This window comes from Ictalurus punctatus, chromosome 9, assembly GCF_001660625.3.
Source record: "Ictalurus punctatus breed USDA103 chromosome 9, Coco_2.0, whole genome shotgun sequence".
Lineage (NCBI taxonomy): Eukaryota > Metazoa > Chordata > Actinopteri > Siluriformes > Ictaluridae > Ictalurus > Ictalurus punctatus.
In genome coordinates this window covers 9,738,390-9,766,138 of record NC_030424.2, presented here as the reverse complement: position 1 = coordinate 9,766,138, position 27,749 = coordinate 9,738,390, and the positions used below count along the sequence as shown (strand labels likewise).

Below are 27,749 nucleotides of genomic sequence, written 5' to 3'. Positions count from 1 at the left end.
ATAATCGATTATTATCGATTAGTTGGTGCAGCTCTATTGCTTGTGCTATTTTCTTATAGCCACTTCCCATTTTGTGAAGCTCAACAACTTTTTGCCGCACATCACAGTCGTATTTCTTAGTCTTACGCATTGTTATGAATGACTAATGGAATTTGTATCTAAGCGACCTTTTGGTTTTCTATGATCCACCACGCCTACTTAGATCAAAAGGTGCAGGCTATTTGTTGGTACCTCAAATAGCGAAGGCTACAGCAGGGGGAAGAGCTTTCCCTTATAGAGCCCCACAATTATGGAACAGTCTTCCAATTAGTGTTCGGGACTCAGACACAGTCTCAGTGTTTAAGTCTAGGCTTAAAATGTATTTGTCAAGCCTACCATGACTACTTTCTGTTACGGTAAGCAAAGCCCTAATAATCTTTTCTCTCCCTCTCTCCTTCTGTCAAGCCACACACGATTTTATGGAGATACTAGCGATCCTGATCCTTTCTGTTCTCAGGACCTGCCTGATCAGTTTTGGATGTCCTACCTCTGGATGGAGCGCTCATCTACTCCAATTCCAGATTGCTGGGACTACGGCTGCTTCTAAGACCAAACAGACTCCATATAAATCCATAATGAACTTTTTCACACTATCTGTTGTTACCCAGATGAGGATGGGTTCCCTTCGGAGTCTGGTTCCTCTCAAGGTTTCTTCCTCTTAACATCTTAGGGAGTTTTTCCATTGCCACCGTCGCCACCGGCTTGCTCGATGGGGATAAATTCACACTTTTAATATCTGTATACCTTGTTTAAATATTCTATAAAGCTGGTTTGAGACAATGTCTATTGTAAAAAAGCACTATACAAATAAAATTGAATTGAATTTGGCTTATGTTACCTCATATTTATATCCCTGTGAAACAGGAAGTCATAGTGAACAATTTCCTGTCCTGATCACCCAGGTGTACCATTTTTTAATTATTATTATTATTATTATTATTATTATTATTATTATTATTATTATTAATAATAATAATAATATCAATCTTCTAGTTTGATATCCATGAGAGCAGAGTATTTTTGTGACTTTTTTTTTTATTTAACAAAAGGTTAAACAATAAAGACAATTTTTCACAGCCTTCTTTACTCATATTTACCAAGGGTGCCAATATTCGTGGAGGGCACTATAGTTATCAGACAATTACTAGTTATAATTGTAATGTTAGACCAGATTTGATTTAATAATGCAATTGTGTAGCAGCTCCCTCGGCTATCAGCAGGCAAAGGTCCAGAGAGGCTTTGACAAGGTTAGAAATATTTGATTACCCTTATTTCCACAGGACACAACAGAAGGTTAATGAAGTAGGACAATTATGTTAAAACACGTGGATTTGGTTATAGTAGACGGGGTTGGACGCTCATCTCTTTGAGCCCGGTTAGTTAACACATCCAATGATGTGACCTACCTTATTGCAACACACAGGTCTTTTTATGCTTACTGTCTCCTTCGCTGTTACCCTCAGCTTAACAGTGGCAAAGAGAGAGAGAGACACACTAAAGGTCTGAATGACATTTATTTGTGTCCCGATAAACACCAGCGGATCAGGACTAAATAGTTTCATTTAATCTATAAGTGACTTTAATAAAATAACAAGCAAAAACTAAAACTGGCACTGGTTTCACCAATGTTAAGAAAACAAAACTTTAAAAAATTAAGGGGAAAAAAATCCAATAAAAATAGGCGAATCCTCTGTAGTTTTTGCACTCCAAACTAGTTGTACTATTTTGTAAAACTACATATTAACATTGTGATGTACACTTTTAATCTCAGACAGCACGCACACACACATACATACACATACATACAAATACACACACAAAAATGCACCAGTTACCTTCTTTATTGCTTTTTTTCCTTCCTTGGATGAGCTTATGTGATTTCGGCCGAGAGGCGGGAGGATTTGAGGGGGCAGACCCATCCACAGCACCTGCTCCGTCAGGTGCATCAGGCTCACCCAGCATCTCTGTATTACTGTTACCAGCAAGAGATGACTCTGTGGCGCGGCTAGAGTCTACCGGAGTTGTGCTTGAGCGTTTCTTTGCATTCTGGTCTTGGCTTTCTGGCACCATTTCATCACTGACCATGCCGTGTACTTCCACATGCGAGTCAGTATGAGCACCAGAGTTGATATTGGTCACGTTTTTGAGTGTGGTATCAGTAAAAGCTTGGTCGTCTTTGACTTGGCTGTTATTAGAGTTACAGTTTTGTTGTGTGCCATCTGTTGCTGCAGATGGGTTCACAGTAGATGGAGGCACTGTAGAGAATCGTGTGTCCACAGAGGTCTTTTCTGTCAGTGGAGTCTCTGTGGAAGAGTTTTTCTCACTAAGGATTTCAGTTGGAAGAGGAGTTTCTACGTTATCTTTTAAGCAATCCTGAACTGGAGGAAGCTGTGCGGAAGGCTTGAGCGGTGTAGCTGTATGGTTAGACACTGTGCGTTCGGTGGAGAGGCCTGATTGGGTCTCTTGATGTGCGAGTGGAACTTCATTACCAGTTGCTGTGGCTGCTCTTTCTCCTCTGGGGTTGGTGGAGGAAGCGCTGACTGGACCTTCGAGATTTGTTTCCTTTGGCTGAGGAGGAGGGGGGTCTTGAGGTACACCTGACGTGACTTCTCTTTCTGCACATTTGACACTTTGTGCTAAAGAATGAGAGCGAGAAGAAAGTTGATTAAGATGAAAGAATAGTATAGTTGACATTTCCTTTGGGCTGAATATAAATAAAGCAGCAGGCATGTGCAAATTTCTGCATGCAAGATTATTCTGTCTGTGGTTAGTTTTTCTGTCCGTTATTAGTGTTTGGTCAGATGTGGTTAGTGCTAGCTCAGTGCTTTGCATTTTTAATATCTTGGCATTCATTTGCTTCAAGTTCCAAAAAACATCTCATACCATTAAGGAAACCAACAGTATTTTTTTTTTATGACTTTAATGGCATGTTGTCAATCACCCCAACACTGTATTGGGAAATGAGACACAGGTAGGCTATAGATATAACAAGGAGGCTTGAATGGAGTTATTGACTAATAAAGATGCCCAGGCATGAGACAAACAAGACACACAATAAAAATAAGTCTTAAAAGGGGTCATATGATTTTTAAACGTTTTTAAAAATGGTCATTATTTTGGTTATTGGGTGTAATAGAATAGGTTAACATGCTTTAATGTTAAAAAAAAACACATAATGTGTCACATACTGTACATTATTACAGTACCTCTATTCCCAGGCTGCCTGAAACACTCCGGTTTCTCCAAAGCTCCTCCTTCTGAAAAGCCCAGAGTGCTCTGATTGGCCAGCTGACCTGATGTGTTGTGATTGGCCAAAAACCTCAAGTGTGTGTTGGAAATGTAACACCCCTTGGGTTAGCGTCAGCCTCCAAGGCTTCTAAAGCAATTCTGAGCTTCTAAGCAACATGTCAGTTTTACCGTATCAGTTCGAGCCAGAATCCGATTCAGAAAATGTGGATGATAAAGCGGAACCCACTTTGAGAACGCAACTTGACCAGAACGTTTCATAGTAGTAAGTTTTATTTTGTAGCTCTCACCTTTCAGATACAATGTAAATTCTGACGCCCTGCCGTTGGGTCAGCGCATTGTTCAGTGCAAAACTATGCTACATACACAGCTTCTGTGTGTACATAGGTACTCACGCAATATGTTTGGAAAGCTAAGATTCTTGTGATTCGATTGATATAAACCGTTTCCAGATACAATCACAACAGCAGCTACAATCAACGTCTCGGTCAGATCACCAACATACAAACAAACACTTACAAAACTAAGGCAACTTCGCAAACTTTAGATAGCACGTTAGCAGAGGTCTACAACTGAGCCTTTGGTCCACAACACAAAATGCTGCATTTGAACGGTCAGTAGCAGATATTTCATAAAATAATCAAACACTCTTACAGGTTCTGATTCAGAAGCGCAAGATTGTCCAAGCAAAGTGGGAATTGCCCCGTTTTTTCAGGAATAGCCTTCGTGTATAGCCTGCTTTGTACTCGCCCAGGTTCCGGAAGCTGTGCACAAGCAAACATTTGGGTTGTAATGCTCAGGAACGGCATTATAAATAAACAGTAACCACTGATTCCTAGTTTCGTCAGTTTGCGTGAGGCCAAACAAAGCGGTTTTTCTTTTGCACAGAAACACGCAGTGTCTCCATGACATAGTGCCTGAACTCACTGAAGCATCGCCTTCTTTCTTTGCACCTGTTTTTGGGCGAGATTATGCAAATAGTTCACGTAGTGACGTAGCCGTTTGCAGAAGTAATATCTGGACTCCGAACAACGCGTTTTGGGCAGGTCTGGAGCAGTGTTCTGTTAGATAAAATAAATCCCTTTGGGGGATACAATGAGCTTTGTGACTGCAGATCTTATACATGCACAAAAAGATACATTACACACCAAAACAAAAGGAAAAAACATTAAAAAATCATGATACAACTCCTTTAATATACAAACCATATTAAAACAATATTTGTGTAAATCATGTAATTTGTATAAATTATTTATATAATTGTGACAGACACATTGCACTTATTAATTCCATCCTCTTGGGGATAAGTAGTAATAGTTGATTGACAGCATGTCATTAATTCTCTCAAATTATCACTGAATGGTTAATATGTGAGCACAGCAGTTAACATTGGTGTACCAAGAGCAGCTGTATGTGCTGTAAGCCACCAATGAAAAGCAGGGAGATGAAGAAGCAACTGCAGGCTATTGGTTGGGTAGAAGGTTGCGAGTGACGCCAAATGCTAATACTCCATGACCAAGGGCCTGAATACCTTTTCACTCTTTATCTCCTTTCATCATGGGGGGGGAAAAACAAACTGTACAGGTTGGTACAATCACTGCCAGTCATTAACAGTGATCATGAAGTAGAGGAGATGAAAAGGGAAAGTGATTTCAGGCATTTGGACTGGAGCCGTTGCGGAGATGCCCGAGTTGTCTTGTCCTTACCGGTGTCCCTATGCATTTCACTAGAGGGGGCACTTTCCGTTTCGCACCTGGGCCTGGTCTTTCTAAGCTGGAAACCTTTTCTGATGTCAGCTAGCAGGTTGTCAATGATGCAGCCATCCTCCTGAGGCACACCTCCTCTTCTAACTGCAAAAATAACACACAGATATAGACTGGAATCAAACTGCAGTTAGGTCAAGCTTGCTTTATTGGGATGATATTTTCTTAACACGTTTTTTTTTTTTTTTTTTTTTGCAAAGCCACTCCAACATTAAAAGTGAGCTAAAAGTGTAGCAAATGAGTATATAACAAATCACAATAGCAAATTAAAAGCATGATAAAAAGCCTAATTCAAAACAAGTAAGATGGAAGACATGATGTTAAACTAAACCTGGTTGGCAATGATTCATGTGATAACAACTAGGTAGCTATATATAGTCATGTGAAAAAATAAGTACACCCCATGGAAATTGTTAGCTTTTTTGAAGTATTTGGACAAGCAAACATTTGATCCTCTTTGAAACCGTGCCTATTAATAAAATTGATACACCATCAAATGACACATAAATTAACATTTTGTAGTAATTTAATGTAGTGATTTAAATTAACAAAAAAAAAAGGTCACATGGAAAAAGTAAGTACATTTAATCACACCTTCAAATCCATAACATTAGAATCAGGTGTTCAGGATTAGGTGCCATGATTAGAACCTGCTCTGTAAGTGCAGATGGAACCTGTTATTTATACCCCCTCATATCTAGTGTCTGGTGTTCCCTTTGCTATTGAGGTGTGTGGTGTCGTCAGGACAAGATCTAAAGGTTGTGGATGCCTATGAGTCTGGCAAGGGATTTAAAAATCTCTCTAAATTATTTGAAATGAATCATTCCACTATGCGGAAAATCATCTACAAATGGCACAGATTTCAAACGATTGGTTGTCCAGGACTGGCCGTCATAGCAAATTCAGCTCAAGAGCAGACCGTCTGATGCAAAGTGAAGTCTCCAAGAACCCAAACATTTCATCACAGGATTTGCTAGTAAGTCTGGCAACTGTTGGTATCAAAGCGCATGCATCTATAATCAGAGATTTTGACCTGCATGGAAAGCGTGCCAGGAAAAAGCCTTTGCAAGACTTTGAAATAAGACCTTTGGAAATAATGTGCTCTGGACAGACGAATCAAAAGATAGAATCAAAATATAGCTTTTCAGGAGTGGCATGTTATGCCAACTATGAAGCATGGTGGTGGAAATGTTATGGTTTGGGGTTACTTCACTGCCTCAGGGATTGGACAGCTTGCATTCATTGATTCATCTATGAATTCTGCATCATATCAAAGAGTGCTTTAAGATAATTTGAGGCCATCTGTCCGGACGTTTAAGTTGAACCGAAAGTGGGCTTTTCAACAGGATAATAATCCTAAGCACACTAGCAAATCCAATAAGGAATAGCTCATAAAGAAGAAATGAGGGTTATGGAATGGCCTAGTCAAAGCCTGGATTTGAATCCCATTGAAATGTTGTGGGGGGATTTGAAACGGGCCATACATGCAAGAAAACCCTCAAACATCTTCCAACTGAAAGAATATTGCATGGACGAGTGGTCCAAAATTCCAGCAAGGTGGACAATTATGCAAAACGCCTACAGGAAGTTATTTCTGCTAAAGGGGGCAATACTAGCTTCCGAGGTCAAGGGTGTTTTTACTTTTTCCACAGAAGAATCTCACTATTGATATTTCTGTTGAATAAATGATTGAAAAAGCTTTTTCCTTGTGGTTTTGTTCAAGTATAAACTTTATTACCAGGAACGGTCTCAAAGATGATCAAATGTTTGTTTGTCCAAATATGCCAAAAACGCCAATGATTTCACATGACTATACACACACAATTTTTATTTTATATATATTTTCCCTTTCCCACACACAAACACACAATATAATTTTTGAACAATAAAATGTTCAATATATATCTGCAAAATGTGTTTAAATTAATCAGTTCATGCATTGGAGAATGGAACTGAGCAGTAAGTAAGAATTCCTGTTCAGGACTCTGAAAACCATATTATCAGAATCAAAGGTCAAACAGAGGGGAAGTCCTGCCAGACGCGAGACGGGTTTAGCATGTACTTACTGATCTTGCCGTTCTCTCCTTTCTGTCGCTTGGACTCCTCCTCTGCCAGCTGCTTTTTCCTCTTCTCTGCCTTGGCAGCTTGCTCCTTACGGATCTTGTTCTCCTACAGCAGAAACAAACAGGACCAACAGAAGGTCAGTATCAGAGAAGAGAGCAGGCTATTTTCAGTCACATGTGCAACAGTATACAACAATCCCAAGATAGCAGCAACTAGGAAGGTTATACATGATTTAAATAGTTTTCACTCATAAATCTTTTAATGATCAGATTAGATTACGAACAGTCCAAAGAGATTACCTTTAATGCTTTGAGGAAAAGCCCACGGAAGATCTTAATGGTGCTAAAGAGCTCCTCTAGTGACAGCTGAGCAGCATCTTCACACAGGTACTGAGCCAGATCTCCTTTCTTCTTCTCAATGTCCGCAAAGCAATCCTCCAAACCTTTACATGCCCGAAGGTTCTCCTACAGATATGTGGCAAGAACCCCATGAAAAGCTCTATGCTTTGTAGAAATGCCTATGTGGAACATACCTGAACCACGTTACCAAAACTGAATTTGTAAAATTGAGTTGACTTTTGAAGTTTAAACTTATTTCATGAACATATTTTCCCTTAATGGCTTACAACATTGCCCAAAATGCCATTCAACTCCCTGCTGATCGTGCCAGTGGGATGCTGAAGACATGCATGCTAATACCGCCATCATGCTTTCATCCCGCTGATCGCCAACCAGCCGAGCAGAGTCTCTACTATAAAATTCAGCGCAAGTACATCATAAAGCTTCATTGCATTCTGGAGTGGGCTGTCTCCATGAATTTTATTCTGGATTTCTCATTAATATGACAACGAATGCCACTGGAAAATAGTGAAGTGGAAAAGAAGATCTTGAGCTTTAATTTTTAGGAGCTCACAATGGAAACTGACAGTTATCACCTTTGTTTCAGATCAGCAAAACTTATTCTCATATTAAACGCCATTGTAACTTCGCAGGAATCATGAAAATACAGCACCGACCAATACACATCACATATTTCGACATAAACACATATTTAACGTGCTTCAGTGTGGAGTTTTCCTTTAAGGAACACCTCCAATCAACAGTAGGGTACAAGCAAAGAGGCGGGTGGGATCACTGAAAGATCCATTACAATAGCTAATACGACTGTGTGTGATTAAAGGACAAAATAAATCCCTTAATATAAATGCATTCATTATACAATATTCTACTCACCTTGATAATACTTAAAAACTGATCTTGAACATCTTGAACTGATGACAAGACTTTTTTCTCGGTGTCCCTTAAACGCTTGGACAGTGCACTTGCCTCAGCCTGAATGCAATCTAGGTTTATTCTGGGACAGAAGCAGATCAGATCAAAAACAGTACGTTCACAATAGAGACTACGCTGATGTTGCATTTAATCATACAGACCAGGAAATTACTCATGATCTCGCTCAGCAAAACCACACTGAAATAAATAGAAGGTTGGCAGTGTATTCACCCTGCTGCCTTTTCACAGCTTTCAATTTCGTCAGGGAGGTTCAGAAGCTCAGGGTGATTCAACTCGGCTTCCTGGAAGAACAGATAGGGGTTTTCCTCTGCTTTTTAAAAAAAATTCACCATATAAACATCTCTAAATTCTTGTATGGAATCATGAATGGAATATTTCAATGTAGAATAATTACTCCAACCAAAGCCTACTACCATCACAGTTACTTACAGTGGTACTTGAAAGTTTGTTAGAATTTTCTATATATCTGCATAAATATGACCTTAACCATCATCAGATTTTCACACAAGTCCTAAAAGTTGATAAAGAGAACCCAATTAATCAAACGAGACTGTTCTGTACTGATGAATAGGCTTAAATTCCTCCAAGCCGATGTACAGGACTGATCCATAGTTACCGGAAACTTTTAGTTGCAGTTATGGCTGCATAATGAGGTGACCCCAGATATTGAAAACAAAGGTTCACATACTCACTTATGTAATATTGGATCATTTTCCTCAATAAATAAATGACCAAGTATAATATTTTTGTCTCATTTGTTTACTTCTATTTATCTACTCTTAGGACATGTGTGAACATCTGATGATGTTTTAGGTCATATTCATGCAGAAATATAGAAAACTCTAACAAACTTTCAAGTACCACTGTAAGTAACTGTGATGGTAGTAGTCTTTGGTTGGAGTAATTATTCTACATTGAAATATTCCATTCATGATTCCATACAAGAATTTAGAGATGTTTATAAGTTCGCAAACTTTCAAGCACCACTGTACATCGAAGTGCCTCAGCGTTCCTCAATTAAAACAATTCTGCTTGTATGAGTTACTCATAGTCCGAATTCTCCCAACTCGGACGCGTCACTTTACAGTACCTCGAGGATGTGGTGCAACAGAGTGATACGGCCCTTGTTGGCTTTGGTTTCTGTCAGCTTCAGCAAGGAGCTAATCTTGAATCCTTCAGCATTTCCTGTATGACTTCCCTGGAAAAGAAAACATTACAGCTGTTTATACATCTTATGATCTTACGATCCAAATTTACTTATAATTCAGTTGCATTTGTCATTTCACTTTAATTATGTTACTGGACTTACAGCTTTTGGTAAATGTACTTACATAGTTGAGGAAGTTTCCTACTCGAAGGATTAACCTGCAGAAACTGGGCAGCAGTGTGCTAGCTCTGAGACCTACAGGGGGCGACATATACCAAAAGCTCCTCAGAACAATCTCAAACGCTAGGACTACATTTGTACTAGAGTAACACTATACAGCGTAATGCTATATAGACTAGACTTCGTTTACAAGATCACAACATACTACAAATATCCACAATTGTAGTTAAGTCATGTGTCAACATTTATAGACGTGATTTTATGATGGTACTGCTGTTTGCAGAGGAACCACCCAGGCATGAGTAACAGGATATGCCTAAGGTGTACATTTGACAGATGGAGCCATTTAATAAACAGCTTATTGCATATGTCTTGTCTACTAACACAAAATAATGTGTCACAAAGAGTGTAATGATACTGTTAAGTCAATATATTGACGTAAGGGAGTTTTAAAAAGTATGCCATAATGATATGGATGACATTACACAAACGTTATCTTTAGGTGTGACTTATCCCATAAAATATTCTACAAAATTGGTCAAACAGTGCCGCTCCCCGTAAAGTGAGAGCATTTAAACTAATATTTAGTGAACTGAACAAGCACCTCCATATGTCTGTGCCTTTGCATCAACAACACTGTTAAAATTTACTTTACTTTGTCCAAGAATGTACTTTCTTTCACAGTGCAGACTGTGAACACGCTCTTGCGCAAGTGAGACTAAGCCGAGTGTGGCAGATAATCATTATACTGACCAACTCAGATCTATCAAAATACAATGGAGAAAACCCTTTGAAAGCCCACTGTAAAATTAGATTTACTTATAGAGAATAACTGCACTCTTAACATGAAATTAGATGAATAAAATGGTATATGTTTAGAATTATACTCACTCTCACAAGCCTCCTCCACCAGCTGTGCTTTGGGTTTCAGAATCTCCAATACAGACGCAGTCTCCTCACACAACAGCATGCAATCAATCCTCAGCTGATAGCTAGAGAGAGAGAGAGAGAGAGAGAGAGAGAGAGAGAGAGGGTGAGAGAGAGAGAGAGAGAGAGAGAGAGAGAGGTAATGCGTGGGCAGGAAAACAAGCGAGGCAAATCTAAGGGTCACCATTAACAGACTTAAAAAATAATAATTATATATAATATAGTTAAAATAAACAAAAAACAAATTCAATTCAATACACTGTGGACTAGATGACTTTAAGGCTTATTATTATTATTATAATAATCAAGAAGGGAGCTGTTACCAGGGAACAGCGAGGAGCGATAGGTAAAACTTGTCGACGTTGGCAAGCTTGTCTCGTTCTCCTTGGAAAGAGTTCAGGTTGTCGATCTACAACGGAACAGACAAAAGACATCATAATTATATAGTCTGTTCTTGTCAGAGTTGTTCATCACTGACAACAGAGTAGCAACCTGGCCAGAGGCTATAATGTATGGAGTCCTAGCACATTCCTTAACACTTGTGCATCCTTATGGACATTTGTCTTTTTCATTTTTGTTAAAAAAAAAAAAAAAAAAAAAAAAAAAAAAAAAAAATCATTTTGTGTGTGTTAATGCAAACGGCATAGATTTTGCAAAAGGTGTGTATTTTTACTGGAATTTTAATATTTCACCCTCATTTGCTTTCATAAATGTAAAAAAACAACAAAATCGAAGTCTGTGAAAGTGGAAAAAATAAAAAATAAATAAAAAATTATATATATATATATATATATATATATATATATATATATATATATATATATATATATATATATATATATATATATATATATATATATATATATATATTTTTATATTTCTGTGACAGTTTTTTGACATGAGCATTTTTGTCCTTTATGGACCCGAGTTGTAGGTTGTAGTTATTTTTTTATTTATTTAATCTGACACTGAATAAAAATATAAATGCATCAAAATTAATGTTGTTAATCAATCAGACATAAGGACTAATAATCAAAGAAAAAAAATTCTGCTTAGCATTTAGTATATGGGAAATAATTACAATTTTTTCTCTTTTTTTCATAAAAAAAATCTCTGTGGCATTATGTAAACAAACCAGCCCTTAAAGGGTTACAATTCTGAAAATGAATGAATGTTTGGTAATTATGATTAGAACTGATGCTGGTAAAAAATTTTTTAAAAAATTGACATCGGTGAAGGTGGATTTTTTTTTTTTTTTAATATATAATATTTTTACGACAGTTTTTGGACATGGACATTTTTGTCCTCTATGGACCCATGTGTAACTGTTTTTAATTAACACACAAGGGATAACAAATTGTAATGATCATGCACAGGTTGATGCTCTGATGTCAGCATTTTTCCAAAAATGTCTACACCTTTGAGGGAATTTTTGAAAAGCTTCAATTTCAGTGACCAAGATCACCAAATAAAAGCAGACTTGGCCTAGGTTTCACTTTTTGCAGGACAGCCACTAATATGGAGGGATGAGGGCCAACACATATTTTCTCCACAGACATTAATGCCATAGTGCACCTCAACATGCTTGGAGGAGTGCGCTAACTGTCCAGTTTGTTTTATCTAAACATAGAGACACACTACCGATTAAGTAGTTTCTCACTAATAACCAAACAAAATCATAACATAACCGTGGCATCTTTGGGTTTCAAACTAGTAATCTCCTGAAAGGGTGAAACATCATTCATCTGTATAAATTAAGTTCAGTGGTACTCTGGTTTCCTCCCCCAGTCCAAAGACATGCATGGTAGGCCGACTGGCATGTCTAAAGTGTCCGTAGTGTATTACAGGATGTGTGTATGTGTGTGTGATTGTGCCCTGCGATGGATTGGCACCCTGTCCGGGGTGTACCCTGCCTTGTGCCCAATGCTCCCTGGGATAGGCTCCAGGTTCCCCGTGAACCTGAAAAGGATTAAGCGGTATGGAAGATGGATGGATGGATGGTGAGCGACCAACCTCGTGTTTCTCTGGAAGGAGCTTCAGTAGCTGTTTTAACACCTCGACATCAAACTTGGAACGATCCCCTTTCTGAATCATGTCCACAAAGTCCTCATTAGAGCTGTTCGAAAAGGCGAGGAGAGCAAACCTGATGATCTGATGACTAATGAAGAATACAATTGCTCAGACCGAAGTCTATCTGCATTAGTCAGCTTACCATTTGAACTGCTTGAGAAATATATTCAGATTCAGATTCTTCTTGGCATCAATAAAGGAAATCTACAAGACAGGAAAGAAGTAATCATGACCTCAATGATCACAAACTACTGCAATGAGAATATCTGCGATACAGATGTAAACATAAAATCACAAACTTCTTTGGGTTCTTTCTTAGCAGCAGCAACTGGTCCTTTCTCTTTGGGCTCAGCCACTGGGAGACTGAAAAGTTGCTCGATGCTAGTGTAGTCAGGTACCAGAGGGGAATCTGTTTGTTCTGAGGCCCAAATATTGCAACCATCTACAGAAGACAGAAGGGAACACTAGAGATATACTCTAAACATTTGTAATTCTATTCTTTGGAAAGCCAAGCTCTCATTTCAATAGCACCAATTATAGACATAAATTAAAGACTATGGTGTACTATAACTTCATGTTGTGCACATTAGTTGGCTAATATATTGACTAGATGCCGCTCCAGGGATCTAGTTGAGCCAGTGAGGAAAAACAGGAAGGCAGCTGCAGACTAGCCAATTCTAGAGTCAATGGCACTATGCTAGAAAAAATATACTTTTATTTCCTTTTGCCTTATCGGTTCGTTATCACTTTCATTTCACTTTGTATGAAGTGTAGAGGTGTGCACAGGACTGTTTTTAATCCTACTCCCACACACTCCCGGTGTATTCTTGCTGTTGTTTATTCAATTCAGTTCAGTTTTATTTGTATTGTTTATTGTTTATTATTGTTTCCAAGTGTGTCTTTAGGCTGTCCACATGGGGCCATCCTCAGCAACAGCGAGTGGTTTCCAAGTGATGAGCACTCCAACCAGCATTTAAGTGCACTAATGGAATGACCTGAATTTTTGTTTTAACCATGGCAAAGGTTTCTAGCTAACTAATGTTTGTTAAATTGGTGGTCATCTGGTAAAAATTAAAGTTGTTTGAGCCCTAGTACTAACAGTATAAAACATGGCTACGAAAATCTAACCTCTCTAATCAAATATAGCACACTCACCAGTGACTGCTTTGGAGTTTAGCTTCTGCCAGTTGAGCTTCTTCATTCTAAGCGTGGGATATGGACCCGTCTTCACTGGCATGCTGTAAGATCTCCCTAGTGACTGAAAAGTCTGGGCTACTATTATATCTCCTCCCATAGGAGGTGGGAAAGGTGGGCATGGCATGCCAGGGAGTGGAGGTGGTACTGGAGGACCTCCAGGGAAGGGTGGAGGTGGTGGTGGCATTCCCATGCCAGGTAAAGGTGGAGGAGGAGGAGGAGCACCCATGCCTGGTAAAGGTGGTGGAGGTGGTGGCGGAACACCACCCACGCCTGGTAAAGGTGGTGGTGGAGGTGGAACACCACCCACGCCTGGTAAAGGTGGTGGTGGAGGTGGAACACCACCCATGCCTGGTAAAGGTGGTGGTGGAGGTGGAACACCACCCATGCCTGGTAAAGGTGGAGGAGGAGGAGGAGGAGGTGGTGCAGCCAAACTGGGTAATGGAGGTGGAGGAGGAGGCGGTGGAGGAGGCTCGGTGGTGCAGGGCTTCTTTGTGAAGCTGAGGGGCTGTGCTTGGTTGGTCATGGGTATATTTCTTAAAGATTCTTTCTCCCAATCATTCAACTCGGTCTGAATTGCTTTATCTGCTTTCTTTGTAGGTGGAGCATCTACATGATGAGCACCAGTGGAGGATTCTTTGGAAAAAATAAGCCGCTGCATGATCGTCTCGCAGGAGTCCATTTGAGCTACAAACACAAAGAATTCTTTTTTTTTTTTTCATCTTAGTTTTTTGTTTATTTATTTTTTAAAAAGGTACTTCACTCTCAATTTTAAATTAAACACGATGCAGCATAAATGTAGAATTTAATAATGATATTTCTAATGTCATGTTAATCTGTGCAGTACTGTGTACTGCAGTGTGTATTGCTGAATTCAAACAACCATCCATTAGCAGTGTAATGCTTGTAGACTTGTGAGTATGAACAACAAATACTACTAAAATTTACTCCTACTGTTTGTCTTGAACAAGTGTGATTTCTTCCTGTTGTACAATAGGAAGTTATTTCAGTAATTCATGGAGTAGTTCATGCTTATCTAACAAAAATGGCAGCATTATAGCCTATTCAGCTTCCTAGTAATATTGTTCATCCCTAGGAAGCTCAAATTTTGTCTTTAGATGTGTGATCAGATGGGACTTTTCTTAGTATTGAATTCTGCAAATCCCTATCCAATGACTACTGTATCGCTGTTGTAAGAGGCATGATTAAGAGTATTAAAACTAAGGAATTCAGAGGTCGGCTCCACCTCTGAATTCCTTTAAGGACTAAGAAATGTCCAAGTGATTTAACTCACTGAATAAAAATATCTTGAAACAACACAAAGCCATAATCAAAGAAAAAGTGATTACGTCTAATAAAATGAACCGATCACAACCACTAACCTGTCAAATCAAATGGAGGTCTGAATTCCATAAGACAGGCATTCTTAAACTTGTTATAGCCTTATACGGTAAAGTAAAATCCACGAACCCCATTGGTACAGATGAATTTCGTGAACATTATTTAAATGTGTGCAATAATATTTTTGTCCATTTATTAGTCATAGAGATTTCTATTCCTGAATCCACCCCCCTAAACAATGCAGTCAGTCAGAGCTGCTGTTGGTCATATGTTCCCATTTTTTCAAAAGTTATTGAAGGATTAAACACATTCAATGCACAAGAACAATCAAAGAGACTAATACAAATAGGAACTCAGAAATAATAACAAAACACATGGTGTTCTGATTTATGCCACTAACTAAATGTAAAGAAGTCATGAACTGGTTGTGCTTCACAGACCCCTGGGAGTTACTGGACCCCATTTTCAGAAGCACCACCAAAAGGAATAAGGACTATCTAGACTGTCAAAATGACTTTGAAAGAATGTTGGAGAGATTTAGACAGACAGAAGTCTCACAGTTCTGGGCCAGGAGGACTGCACGGTTAGTAAGAGCCTCCAGGGCCTGCCAGATGTCTGCTCGCTCTGGTCCTAACAACATCAGAGTCTGTAAGATGGACAGCAGCTGCAACGATGCAGGGGAGCTACTCACCTACAGGGACGAGAGTTTAAAAACAGACCATTAGGTTTACAGAACCATACCCCTACTCAAAATCACGTAATCATCTTGGGATTTTTAAATCACACAGTATTATACTTCTTGTTGCAAACCATGCACCGTGGTGTAAGGAAACATATTTGGAATAAAATAACTTTCAATTTAGAAATGGGCATACCGGATTTTAACAGTAACTATAAAACTGTCAGCAGATGTTCTGTCGATTTGTCCTACCTTATCAGATTTTCCTATCGTAATGCAAAATTATAGCTATATCTAATCCAGCCATCCTATCAAGATGAAAAATCCTACTGCGGGTCGCATCTGTGACTACGTAAAATAATACAGCGCAACTTTGCCAAAGATTCTTATTTGGCAATGGTAGGATGATTTTGCATGCAAAATACCTCATCAGATTGTCCTACCAGCATAAAATAAACAGGTAGGATGATTTTACAGTACAAAATACCTCATCAGATTGTCCTACCAGCATAAAATAAACAGGCAAGATGATAAAAAAGGATGGGCACACTGTTCAAGATAAATGACGCAATATTGAAGTGCACGTGCGCAGTAAGCCCTGGTAGGACAACCTGATGGGTAGGATGAAATGTCAGGACACCAGGGTTTACAGTCTACCTCATGTAGATACTGATAAATTAGATTAGCATTTCTGTGCAGGGTATAAAGTTCTGTTGTAATTTCTTAATGTTTGTGGATATGGAACATGTCAAACACTAAGCATCAGTTCCTGGGACACTTGAGCAAGCTCACTTTGTTAAACAGAGTGATGAAGACTTCCTGGTGATTGCTCATATCAATGCCTCCATAAAGCCTCAACAGTTCCTCCTCGTCCTCAGCCATGGCTTCCTCAAACGCCTCACACTGGATGATCAAGTCTTCATCCTCCTCCTCTCTGTTAAAACAAACAAACAAACAAACAAACAAACAAACAAACAAACAAACAAACACTCATATGCAAACAGGAAATGAAACAGAAATGTTTGTAATCTCAGAATATTCGTTCTAGTATTATTATTTTGGACATGATTGGAGGAAATCAAGCAGGAGCTAATATGTAAATAAATCAAATAAAATATGTAAATGAAATAAATCGATATTAAACTTACCGCAGCTTCGGCAGGAGGTCAAGCAGCTGTAAACCTGGTAGATCAAGGTCAAAAAGAGCAAAGCAGTTTTCATAAGTTTTTCATGACGTTGTGACTTTTGAAACATTCTCGTACGTCAGTGGGAGAAACCCAAAGGTCAGACAACAACTTTTTTCTTCTTCTTCTTCCTCCTCCTTTGGACGGAAATGAGCACGGACATAAAGGTGAGCGTGATTGAGGCGCGCGGCCCCATTAACCAATCGGCAATAAGGGCTGCGTTCCAAACAGCATACTACCGTACTAAGTAGCAAGCCAATGTAGTGCGCTAACCACATGCGCTACTTCCCTCGCTACGTAGTATACTAGGGTTGTAAATTGAGCGTAGCCACGCTTTGTTTTGGACAGTCTTTCACTGTTTATGCTTTCTTATTCGGGGTAATTTAGGGCAGACTAGCCTACATATTGGCTACTATGACACTCGTTATATAAAAGTGAACTTTATTATACTAATAGGTTACTGATACTAAACAGTTCAACTAAGAGCTAATGTCTTTTAATGTAAAACTGTTTATCCCTATTCGCTTTTATTATTAGACCACCACAAGTACAGTGGATATGAAAAGTCTAAACATCCCTGTTAAAATGGCAGGTTATTGATATGTCAAAAATACATAAATAATGAAACCAAGATAAGTTAATATATTAATATAATATATTAATATAATGTCTGGTGAAAACTGCATGTGAATAGCCTCACTGGAAATATATTTACAGAAAAAATCTTGATGTGTTCAATACTTATTTCCCCCACTGTATGTATATATTATATTATATTGTGGTATAAATGTATATACACTTGAAAAAAAAAAAAAACTCTTAAAAATCATACACACTGATGGCTCTGTATTTGGGGTCAGCTTGTGGCAAACTTATATTTTTGTAGCCATTATCTTGTTTTTGCTTCAAACGTATGTATTGGCACTCTGTCCAGGGTGTACCCTGCCTTGTACCCGATGCTCCCTAGGATAGGCTCCAGGTTTCCCCGTGACCCTGGAGTAAGCGGTATAGAAGATGGATGGATGGACGTATGTAAACTCATTCATCTTGTTCTACCATGAGCCTGGTATGATGATAAGGATGGTGAGTACTTCAAGGCCTTCATAATACATGGCTCTTTTTTTTTTCTCATTATAACATCTGCTCAGCAAACACAAACACCTAGTCCTAAATGACAGATGCCAACTGTTCTGGTTTGAACGAGTTTTGTTTCCCATCATCTTGTTCATCCTCTTGTTCACGTGTAATAGACATGATTTTATGAATATTCATAATGGTGTTACAGGCTGTACCATTTGTTAAATCATTAATAATATACGATAATTTAATTTACTAATGATTTTGCGCTGTTTCATTCTATATAATAACAAGGAATCACAAAGGAGAGCCAGAATAAATCCTCTGTCTAACGTTGCTGCGTGCTTTTCTTCTGTCTTAGAATAAAATGACTTGTCATTTTGATTTGAAGACTCTGTACACCTCAAAATTTTCAACTCCACAGACGCACAAACGTATATGTTGTATGTGTGTACGATACCCACCCCTTATCATGAATTTGTCGAACATTTCATGATCACTGGAAGTGTAAAAACTTGGTTTGTGTTTATAGAACTGAGTGAAAATACAGTGTTTGTAGAACCACAGTTACATCTGTATCAAACATCACCTTGACTGTGACCTCACATGTGTAAAAACCTATAAAAGGCACCTCTAGAGCAGTGGCTCAAAAATCCTTAAAAAAAAACCAATATACTGAATGCAGGACAAAAGGCACCTTCTTCCATTTGACACACACTAAGGACACCTCCTGGGTGGCACCTGAGGAGTGTCACTGGCAGGCATTTGTGAGCATGGTGTTCACTTTCACCAGATTCTACAGACTTCTGTTGTCATTGTGAAGGGTTGTCATTACCCCATATGGTCTGTAGTGAGTTTGCGTCATCCTCAAAAGAAAAGAACATTGGTGCCTTGAGAGCTTTTCATGTTCATTAGCGTACACTTACGGGACTCTGAGAGAGTTTCTTCTTCAATTAAGATCAATATCATAGCCAGAGCCATATCTCCCTACAGCTCTCACCTGGTTTTCCACTGAAGCTAAGCAGGGTTAAGCCTGATCAGTACCTGGATGGGAGACCTCTCCAGAAAAACTAAGGTTGCTGCTGGAAGTGGTATTAGTGAGGCCAGCAGGGGGTGCTCACCTAGTGGTCTGTGTGGGGCCTAATGGCCCACTATAGTGACAGGGATGCTATACTGTAGAAACAAAACAGTCTTTCAGATGAGATGTTAAACTGAGGTCCTGACTCTCTGTGGCCATTAAAAATCCCACGACACTTATGCTAAAAGAGTAGGAGTATAACCCCAGTGTCCTGGCAAAATTCTCCCATTGGCCCTTCTCTGTCATGGCCCCTTAATAATCCCCAACTCTCTCCTCTCCACTAATAGCTGGTGTGTGGTGGACATTCTGGTGCACTATGGCTGCTGTTGCATCATCCAGGTGGATGCTACACACTAGTGGTGGTTGAGGAGACTTCCCCTATACAATGTAAAGCGCTTTGAGTGTCTAGTGAAAAAGCACTATATAAATGTAAGGAATTATTATTAAATATTATCATCACTTGAGTGATTCTAACCTTCAACAGAATGTGATATAGTCAATAAAGTACATTATTAATAGACAGTGATTCTCATTACACCCATTATGCTCAATAGAAACATATTATTATTCTACTGACCTTATTTAAGATCTGTATTCTTAAAGAAGATCAGTATCAGTACTTGACTGGAGGTCACCCTCAGTAAAGATCAGCATCATAATTGAGTGTCATTGCTAAGAGGGAGAAATATTGATGCTTTGAGCTATCAACATTCCCCAAGGAAAAAAAAAGTAGGATCACTTATTCTAAGTGCTGTCCAGGGAATACACTATCTGGGGAATGCATCAGGAAGTGTTATGAACCCTCGGGACTTTGATAAGTGGTCTCCACTAGTTCTGAAACGAAACCACCTTGGCTGTGTGGAATGTAAGGAAGGCGGGTTATGTAGGTACATGTGGTTCTATGAATCGTTTAAGTGGAAGAGCAATGGCTTCTGGGTAACCTGAATTAATGCAAATGGCCAGAGGACAAATGTGTCAGAGCGGGGCTGCACACATGAGGTCATGGTAAATCGGTGATGACTTTGCTATTAGTACTTAGCTAGTAAAGAGCACAAAGGTAGAGATTCCACTAATTCCAGAAGGAAACCACCCTCGTGGTGCTCCGCTTAGTCATAGTACCATTGCTGCATACTGTATAGGTAATATACAGTATGTAGCAGTGGTACTATGATTTTACTGGTGTAAACACAAGCTAATGTTTTCTGTGAGATGTGCTTGATACAGATGAGTAAACATACTTGCTTTCACTGCATTTCATAAATGCTTTCACCATAAACTGGACTGGTTTCTAGTTTATCACACAGGGGTTTAATTACACTTAGTTACATTTTTGCCCCATCTTCACTCTTGTCCTCAAGTTAAAAAAGAAAGAAAGCTGTGCTCATGTATATAGCATACCGATGAATTCTTTGCGCATCTTGTCCCTTTGGCGCAGGTCTTCTGTGCTGAAGATGAGCGCGTTGATGAAGCTCAGTAGCGTCACCATGTAGTGCACATTATCTGTGTTCTGCAGTTCATTCATGATCACACTGAAGCGGTACTGCTGCATCTTTACAGCCTGCAAGAGAAAAATTATGCACGTTATCTAACATGCAGCTGCTAAAACCACAGCCTTTATGATAAAATTAGAAATACAAGTTGGTATACTATTACGAAAGTGCAGTCAATTGAGCAAGTTTACCTTCAGGGCATATTTACATGTATTTATAGTTTGTATTTATAATACATTTATACTTTTACGTGCTTTGAACAGGTGGCTTAGTGGTTAACACGTTCACCTCAAACCGCCAAGGTTGGGGATTCGATTCCTGTGGCCCTGTGAGTGTGGAGTTTGCATGTTCTCCGCTTGCTGTGCGGGTTTCCTCCCTCAGTCCAAAGCTGATTGCCGTGTCCGAAGTGTCCATAGTGTGTGAATGTGTATGTGAGTGTGCCCTGCGATGGGTGAACCTTGTGCCCGATGCTCCCTAGGATGGGCTCCAGGTTGCCCGCAACCCAGTAAAATAAGCAGTATAGAAGATAGATGATCCTTTGAACAGATTTTTGATCAGTACAGTATATTCTGATTATGTTCAGCCCTTATTATGTTTAACAGTATGTTCTCATTATGTTCCCCTGAGGCATCTGTTTTTAGCTCTGCCAGATTAAGATGAAGCCTCCTTCAAATGACACCCATTTTATTTGTCATTCATTTTGAAATTGAACTACAAAAAAAACAGTACATTTTTCACCCAGAAACCAAGAAGGTTGAAAATTTTGAAAAATTCGGCTGTTGGATAAACAGACAAAGTTTTTTTTTGGACAACATATTGGAGAAAATACTGCTTTTGACATCCTTCTTTCTAACTATGTTTCGTCCTTCACAACCATCTTTCTTTGTCTGAAATGTTGTCCTACTCCCTGCTCTCTATTTGTACACTAACCAGTGCGTTGTGTGATGTAATAAGTGCAACAGTGCCCAGTGGAGTGCACAGTGCAACTCCACTGTGCTTTAGAACATGGCTACAAACTGGCGAAACCGTTTTGTGTTAGTGTGTGGTATAGTTAATAGGATAAAGATTTGGACATAGCTAAAATCTATGAGTGAAACTTTTCATTAGCATACTAAATAGCATTCGGAGATAGGACCCCATTATGTACTATGCGCAACAATCCTAGACAAAAGGGTTCTTCATGGGTCCTTTGAATGCTTAATTGTTCTAGCATTGAACATTTTCTGAGAAACGTTCTGTTGTAGCGTTGTACACCAAACTTTTTTTTTGTTTGTTTTTTTTAGGTCTCCCCTATCATATGATAGCTACCAACCAGGGAGGGTGAAGGCGAACGTGTGTTTCCTCCAGGACACGTGAAGGCAGCATCTGTATCTTTTCAAACTGGTGCTCAAGAAGCATCACAGAGCTGCAAAAAACACTTGTAGGAAGGTGCTATCCGGCCTCTTTTGCACACATGCATGAGCTAAAATGACTAGTGAATGATGCTGTAACAGGGGAGAGAGAGAGAAAATCTTTGCTGCTGTGCTACATCGTATGTTTAAGGGATCTCAGGAATGGACAAATCCTTTAGAGTGCTACTAATGTATCAAAATATTATGCCTGAACTACATGGGATGTAGCCATTCAATATATTATTAGCAACAACATATTTTTTTCCAGGTTCAGATCCACATGTGTTAAATTGAATAACAACACTGTGAAGATGCTATTCTCTTGTAATTAACATTCACTTCATTCATTCATGGGTGTGAAACAGTCAAACGACACTGGTGTAACTTTTTGCACTCTATAACTATACAGTTGTTCCCAAACGTTTGCATACCCCTTGCAGAATCTGCTAAATCTTAATACTGTAAATAAAATAAGACAGATCATAAAAATCCCATGTTGTGTTTTATTTAGTTCTGTCCTGAATAAAAGCTATTTCATATAACAGATGTTTACATATAGTCCACAAGACAAGATAATAGCTAAATTTATAGAAATGACCCCATTCAAAAGTTTACATACCCTTGATTCTTAATACTGTGTGCAGTTACCTGGATGATCCACGACTGTTTTTTGTTTTGTGATAGCTGCTCATGAGTCCCTTGTTGGTCCTGATCAGTTAAACTGCCCACTGTTCAGAAAAATCTGAAGGATTCTTCAAAATTTTTTGGATTTTTCTGAAGAACAGTGGGCAGTTTAAATGCTCTGCTTTATAAATTCAGCTATTATCTTGTCTTGTGGACTATATGTTATGTGAAATAGCTTATTCAGGGCAGAACTAAATAAAAAACAACATGGGATTTTTATGATCCCTCTTATTTATTTTGTTAAAAGTATTAAGATTTAGCAGATTCTCCAAGGGGTATGCAAACTTTTGGGCACAACTGTACATACAAGAGGACATTTTGGAGAAGTGGGTCTCGACCGATTCATTGAGAACTCTAATTTACATTTTTATTTAGTTCCAGTTCCTCACAGTCTTAACCACAAATGTTTCCAGTCTTTTTTTGTTGTTGTTGTCTGGCTCAGATGCATTTGCAGCAGAATAAAAAAAATAACTGGCTGTCGAAAAAACCTGATCATGTGTTATTAAATACTGATCATTGAAACTTGCCTTATAATGGTCCAGAGAGTCCAGCGCCAATCTGTATCCTTCTGAATCAAACATGCTGAGGGCAGCCAGCAGCTCAAACACTTGCTTCTTCACCATGATATTGGATGTATCCAGAGCTGGATGGAACAAACCACAAAAAAAGCCACAATTATTTCACCATACTTTGGTATGTTCATACCATATTGCTCTTTTTGCCATCTTTCTGTTGTGATTGACTGGTTAGTCTATAACAAATCTAACCTGGCACCTATGATGGAAAAAACAAGTAAATATGTGACTGCTCTTAAAGCCAGGCCATTATATGAGACCATGCATGTTCTCTCATGTACTCCGAATGGAACAGTATACTGAGATGAATTTGAAAATACTAGTGGTGTTACAGGTAGTGTTGCTGCCTCACAACTCTAAAGATTCATCCTGAGCTGGGTTACTCTTTATGTAGAGATATCTATGTGCGATATTGCTTAAATGTGAGCTATTGCAGTTGTAAAAATGTGTGCTACAGAATATATCAAATGGAGTATTATGTTGCGGTGGACTTTGACAGTCTAATGGTCTTACAATGATGTTTTCTTTTTATCACTTCCAAAATTTAAACCCTGGATGGGATGCCAGTCCATTGCAGGGTACCGTGTACACATACACATTCACACACTAATTCACACCTAGAGGCAATTTATCTTGGCCGGTCCACCTACTGGCATGTTTTTGGAAGGTAAGCAGAGAGCCTTGAGGAAACCCATTCAGACATAGGGAAAACATGCACAGAAACTCCACACAGATAGTAACCCGGACCCAGGACCAAACCATGGATGCTGGAGCTGTGTGGTTGTGCTACGTGCCACGCACTATGGAATTTGAGCTAACATTTTTTCCATTTCACCATGAAATGATCAATGGATAATAATAATAAAAAAAATAATAAATAAAATAATAATAATAATAATAAGAAGAAGAAGAAGAAGAAGAAGAAGAAAAGCCATAAACTCATTTAAAGACCTACTTGAGAATGGATTTTTCTATCCACATGATCTTAAATTGGCTAAAACAAAAAGGAGTTATGTTTTGCTTTTCATGCAGATCCATATAAGGCAAACATCTTGGCTTTCCGCAGACTGATGACTCCACATAAATAGCAGTGTAGTTCTGGCCATTTTTATCAAAAGTACAGCAATACTAAAAATACATTTTTTTCCAATACATACAGTACTAAATGTTGTACCTTGTGAGAGCTTACGCACATAACCCTCATTTTCCATGATGAAATGGATCCCTATGGATGAGTTCATTACAGCTTTGACACAGCTGACACAGGTGAGCTGGAGCAGTGCGTCGGTGATGCGTGAGCAGCCGCGACCTGAGAGACGGTCCAGGGCCTCCAACAGCAGGTCGAGGCCTGACAGTTCGAGAAACTGCACCATCCATGCCTGATCACTGCCCTCCAGCCGCTTTTTCAGGCCAGAGTAGTTGACCACGGTGGGCACCTGCAGCAGGCGGATGCACAGCTCGGGTTCAGCATTCTCTAGGTTGGCCTCCTGCGTGCTTGAGTCTGAGTCCTGAGATGAGCCCAGGTGACTTTTCAATACCGCCCATTTCTTCTGCACTCTTTCGGACTTCACTGACATGATGAAGATGATTCAGATGATGATGAATGAAGAACTGTCAAAAATAAAACATACACACACACACACACAAACAGATCAGGTCAACTTCCTGAGCTGACTGAAATGAGGCAAGTTGTATATCTAAATATAACATTTTACGAATCAAAAATGGTTGATTATGGAGATTATGTTGATTATGTTTTTTTTTATGTCAGCTATGAATCAATTGAAAATGTACAACGATATTTTGTGTGGTTTTTCTATAAATAACTCACTTTTTGTCACATTGTGTATGTTACACAACAATACACAAAGTTCTAATTCAATATGATACAACACATTTTCAATTCAGCAAAAAAGTCATTGCATGAATATGTGCCATGGGTTCCATTTCAACTGAGTAAACACTCAATATTTTAAAAATATCAGTATTTGGGCCTCAAATGACTTAAGTTTTCCATTTACAACATTGTATCAAAACTCATGTTAGTGGAAAACTGTTGCCATGGCAACCATTCTGCGACCCTCAACTGTGTCTGCAGTCTGGCATCTCTCTGAAGCTCAAATTTGCTATGAACTTGAACTTAAGCTATGAATGTCTCAATTACTGCACTGATTTCTTTAACCTGGATTGAATTAACGAGGGAAATGCTGTCATAAATCAAAGCGAGACAGACAGAGTGTGCATTTTCATCTATGTGATGTCAGTACAGATGGAATAGCAAGTATGCTATAGCTTGTGAAAACAGCATGCATAAAAGTGTAAACCCCATAACCTCTCCTGATTCTAGATAAAGAGGTAACAGTGTGGGATTATTTTGTTCAAATATTTATGTAATATAAGAGGTATTTTATGAGAAATAGCCTACTTTATTATGCGGTCTGTTAAAGGTTTTTTATGCAGACATATCAACTCGAGAGCCTTGTTTCGCACAATACAGTATCATAGACTGCATAGTTACACCCCTAGTTCCACACATTTTCACTTTAAAATCATTAAATCATTAAGTGGATATTATATAAATTGACAATTGTGACATTTGCCTCTTTGTACATTACACAATATATATATATATATAAATATATATATATATATATATATATATATATATATATATATATATATATATATATACACACATATATATTTTTTTTCTCAGTAAATATATTTCCAATGAGGCTATTCACATGAAATTTTCACCAGACATCAGTATTAACTCAAGAAATCTGGAAATATAAAGAATTCACAACATTAAAGTCCATTAATGATGTTATGTGTAATTAAGTGGAATGACACAGGAAAAAAGTATTGAACACGCTAAGTAAAAGCAGTTAAGGTAAGGCAAGGAACCAGCTGAAATCCGTAAGTAATTATACCTCCTATCTGTGCAAATTAATATCAGATGGGTTAGTAAATTGATGGTTTATAAAAAGGCTTTTCGTTAACAAGGTGTCACACAAGAAACATCTCATGATGGGTAAAAGCAAAGATCTCTCCCAAGACCTTCACAACCTTATTGTTGCAAAACATATTAATGGAAGCGGATACAGACGTAGCCCAAGAGCCAAGGATCACTTGGAAAGAGCTCCAGAAACACTTGGAGGCAGTAGGTACCATCATCACAGAGAAAACAATAAGAAATGAACTCCACTCTTCACACTCACCCTGCAAGACTCCATTACTAAAGAAAAGGCATGTCGAAGCTCTTTTAAAGTTTGCTACAACTCATTTGGACAAGCCTATGAAATACTGGGAGAGTGTAGTCTGGTCAGATGATAGCAAAATTGAACTTTTTGGCTGTCATACTACACACCATGTTTGGAGACGAAGCATCATGATGTGAGCTATTTTTCATCGCATGGTACTGGCAGACTTCATATAATTGAAAGAACGATGCATGGAGCCCTTTACCGGGAGATTCTTGAGAAGAATCTGCTGCCATCCACCGGGATGTGGTAAAGAAGATGAGATGTGTGTGGACCTTCGAGCGAGGACAACGATCCAAAGCATACAGCAAAGGAAACTCTCAATTGGCTTCGGAGAAAAAAAATCAAGGTGTTAGAATGGCCCAGTCAATCACCTGACTTCAATCCAATTGAACAAGTTTTAAAAACAATATGTTTAGAAGAATGGACCAAAATCACACCTGAATACTGCGGCTGATTAATTTCTTCCTACAGGAAGTGTCTTGAAGCTGTCATTACAAACAGAGACTTCTCCACTAAGTATTAAATACATTTCAGTTAGCGTGTTCAAGTCTTTTTTCCTGTGTCATTCCTCTTTGTTACACATAACTTTATTTATGGATTTTAATGTTGTGAATTCTTTATATTTCTGGATTTCTTGAGTTAATACTGATGTCTGGTGAAAATTTCCTGTGAATAGCCTCATTGGAAATATATTTACTGAAAATTTTTTGACGCGTCAAATACTTATTTCCCCAAGAGTATAGTGTATGCGTTTGCGGCTAAAATTAGTTGTGAAGGCAGAAAAATGGGCATTGACATAGCTAGCTAATTATAGTGTAAAAAGTAGCATAGCTATCGGTTTACCTTTTGATGTTGGAACATTAGCCAAATACAGTTTTCCTTATACATACATTAGGATTTCTTCAATCACATAAGCTAGCTAGTTATATACAGTATGTACAGTATGTTGTGGGTAACCTGTTAGTACATTAGCATTAGTTCTTGTTACTAACTAAATATTTCAAGTCTCACCTACATATCAGGGTCAGAATGTCCCTCAGTGACAAAGATTATCTCAGCCTG

The 27,749-nt window shown here is 38.6% G+C and overlaps 1 protein-coding gene across 7 annotated transcripts in view; it reads right to left on the bottom strand.

Moving 5' to 3' along the window:
• Positions 1–27,749, bottom strand: part of inf2 (inverted formin 2) — a 44,074-nt gene that overhangs the window by 3,173 nt on the left and 13,152 nt on the right. For 2 of the 7 annotated variants that reach the window (XM_017476146.3, XM_017476145.3), the window contains 21 exons: positions 24,596–25,032; positions 23,374–23,489; positions 20,680–20,839; positions 17,091–17,124; positions 16,735–16,876; positions 15,822–15,954; positions 13,884–14,609; positions 13,028–13,170; positions 12,871–12,932; positions 12,672–12,774; positions 10,982–11,067; positions 10,623–10,723; positions 9,736–9,806; positions 9,495–9,602; positions 8,615–8,685; positions 8,345–8,465; positions 7,412–7,576; positions 7,115–7,217; positions 4,992–5,135; positions 1,875–2,675; positions 1,446–1,502 (listed from right to left, as the gene is read on the bottom strand). In XM_017476146.3, the coding sequence (XP_017331635.1) occupies positions 1,447–1,502; positions 1,875–2,675; positions 4,992–5,135; positions 7,115–7,217; positions 7,412–7,576; positions 8,345–8,465; positions 8,615–8,685; positions 9,495–9,602; positions 9,736–9,806; positions 10,623–10,723; positions 10,982–11,067; positions 12,672–12,774; positions 12,871–12,932; positions 13,028–13,170; positions 13,884–14,609; positions 15,822–15,954; positions 16,735–16,876; positions 17,091–17,124; positions 20,680–20,839; positions 23,374–23,489; positions 24,596–24,998 (3,849 nt within the window). In that variant the 5' untranslated portion in view covers positions 24,999–25,032 and the 3' untranslated portion in view covers position 1,446. Of the gene's footprint in view, positions 1–1,445; positions 1,503–1,874; positions 2,676–4,991; positions 5,136–7,114; positions 7,218–7,411; positions 7,577–8,344; positions 8,466–8,614; positions 8,686–9,494; positions 9,603–9,735; positions 9,807–10,622; positions 10,724–10,981; positions 11,068–12,671; positions 12,775–12,870; positions 12,933–13,027; positions 13,171–13,883; positions 14,610–15,821; positions 15,955–16,734; positions 16,877–17,086; positions 17,125–20,679; positions 20,840–21,059; positions 22,060–23,373; positions 23,490–24,595; positions 25,033–26,791; positions 27,013–27,749 lie in introns of those variants that run through there. The other 5 variants (XM_053682867.1, XM_017476148.3, XM_053682868.1 and 2 more) reach the window with 5 other exon arrangements.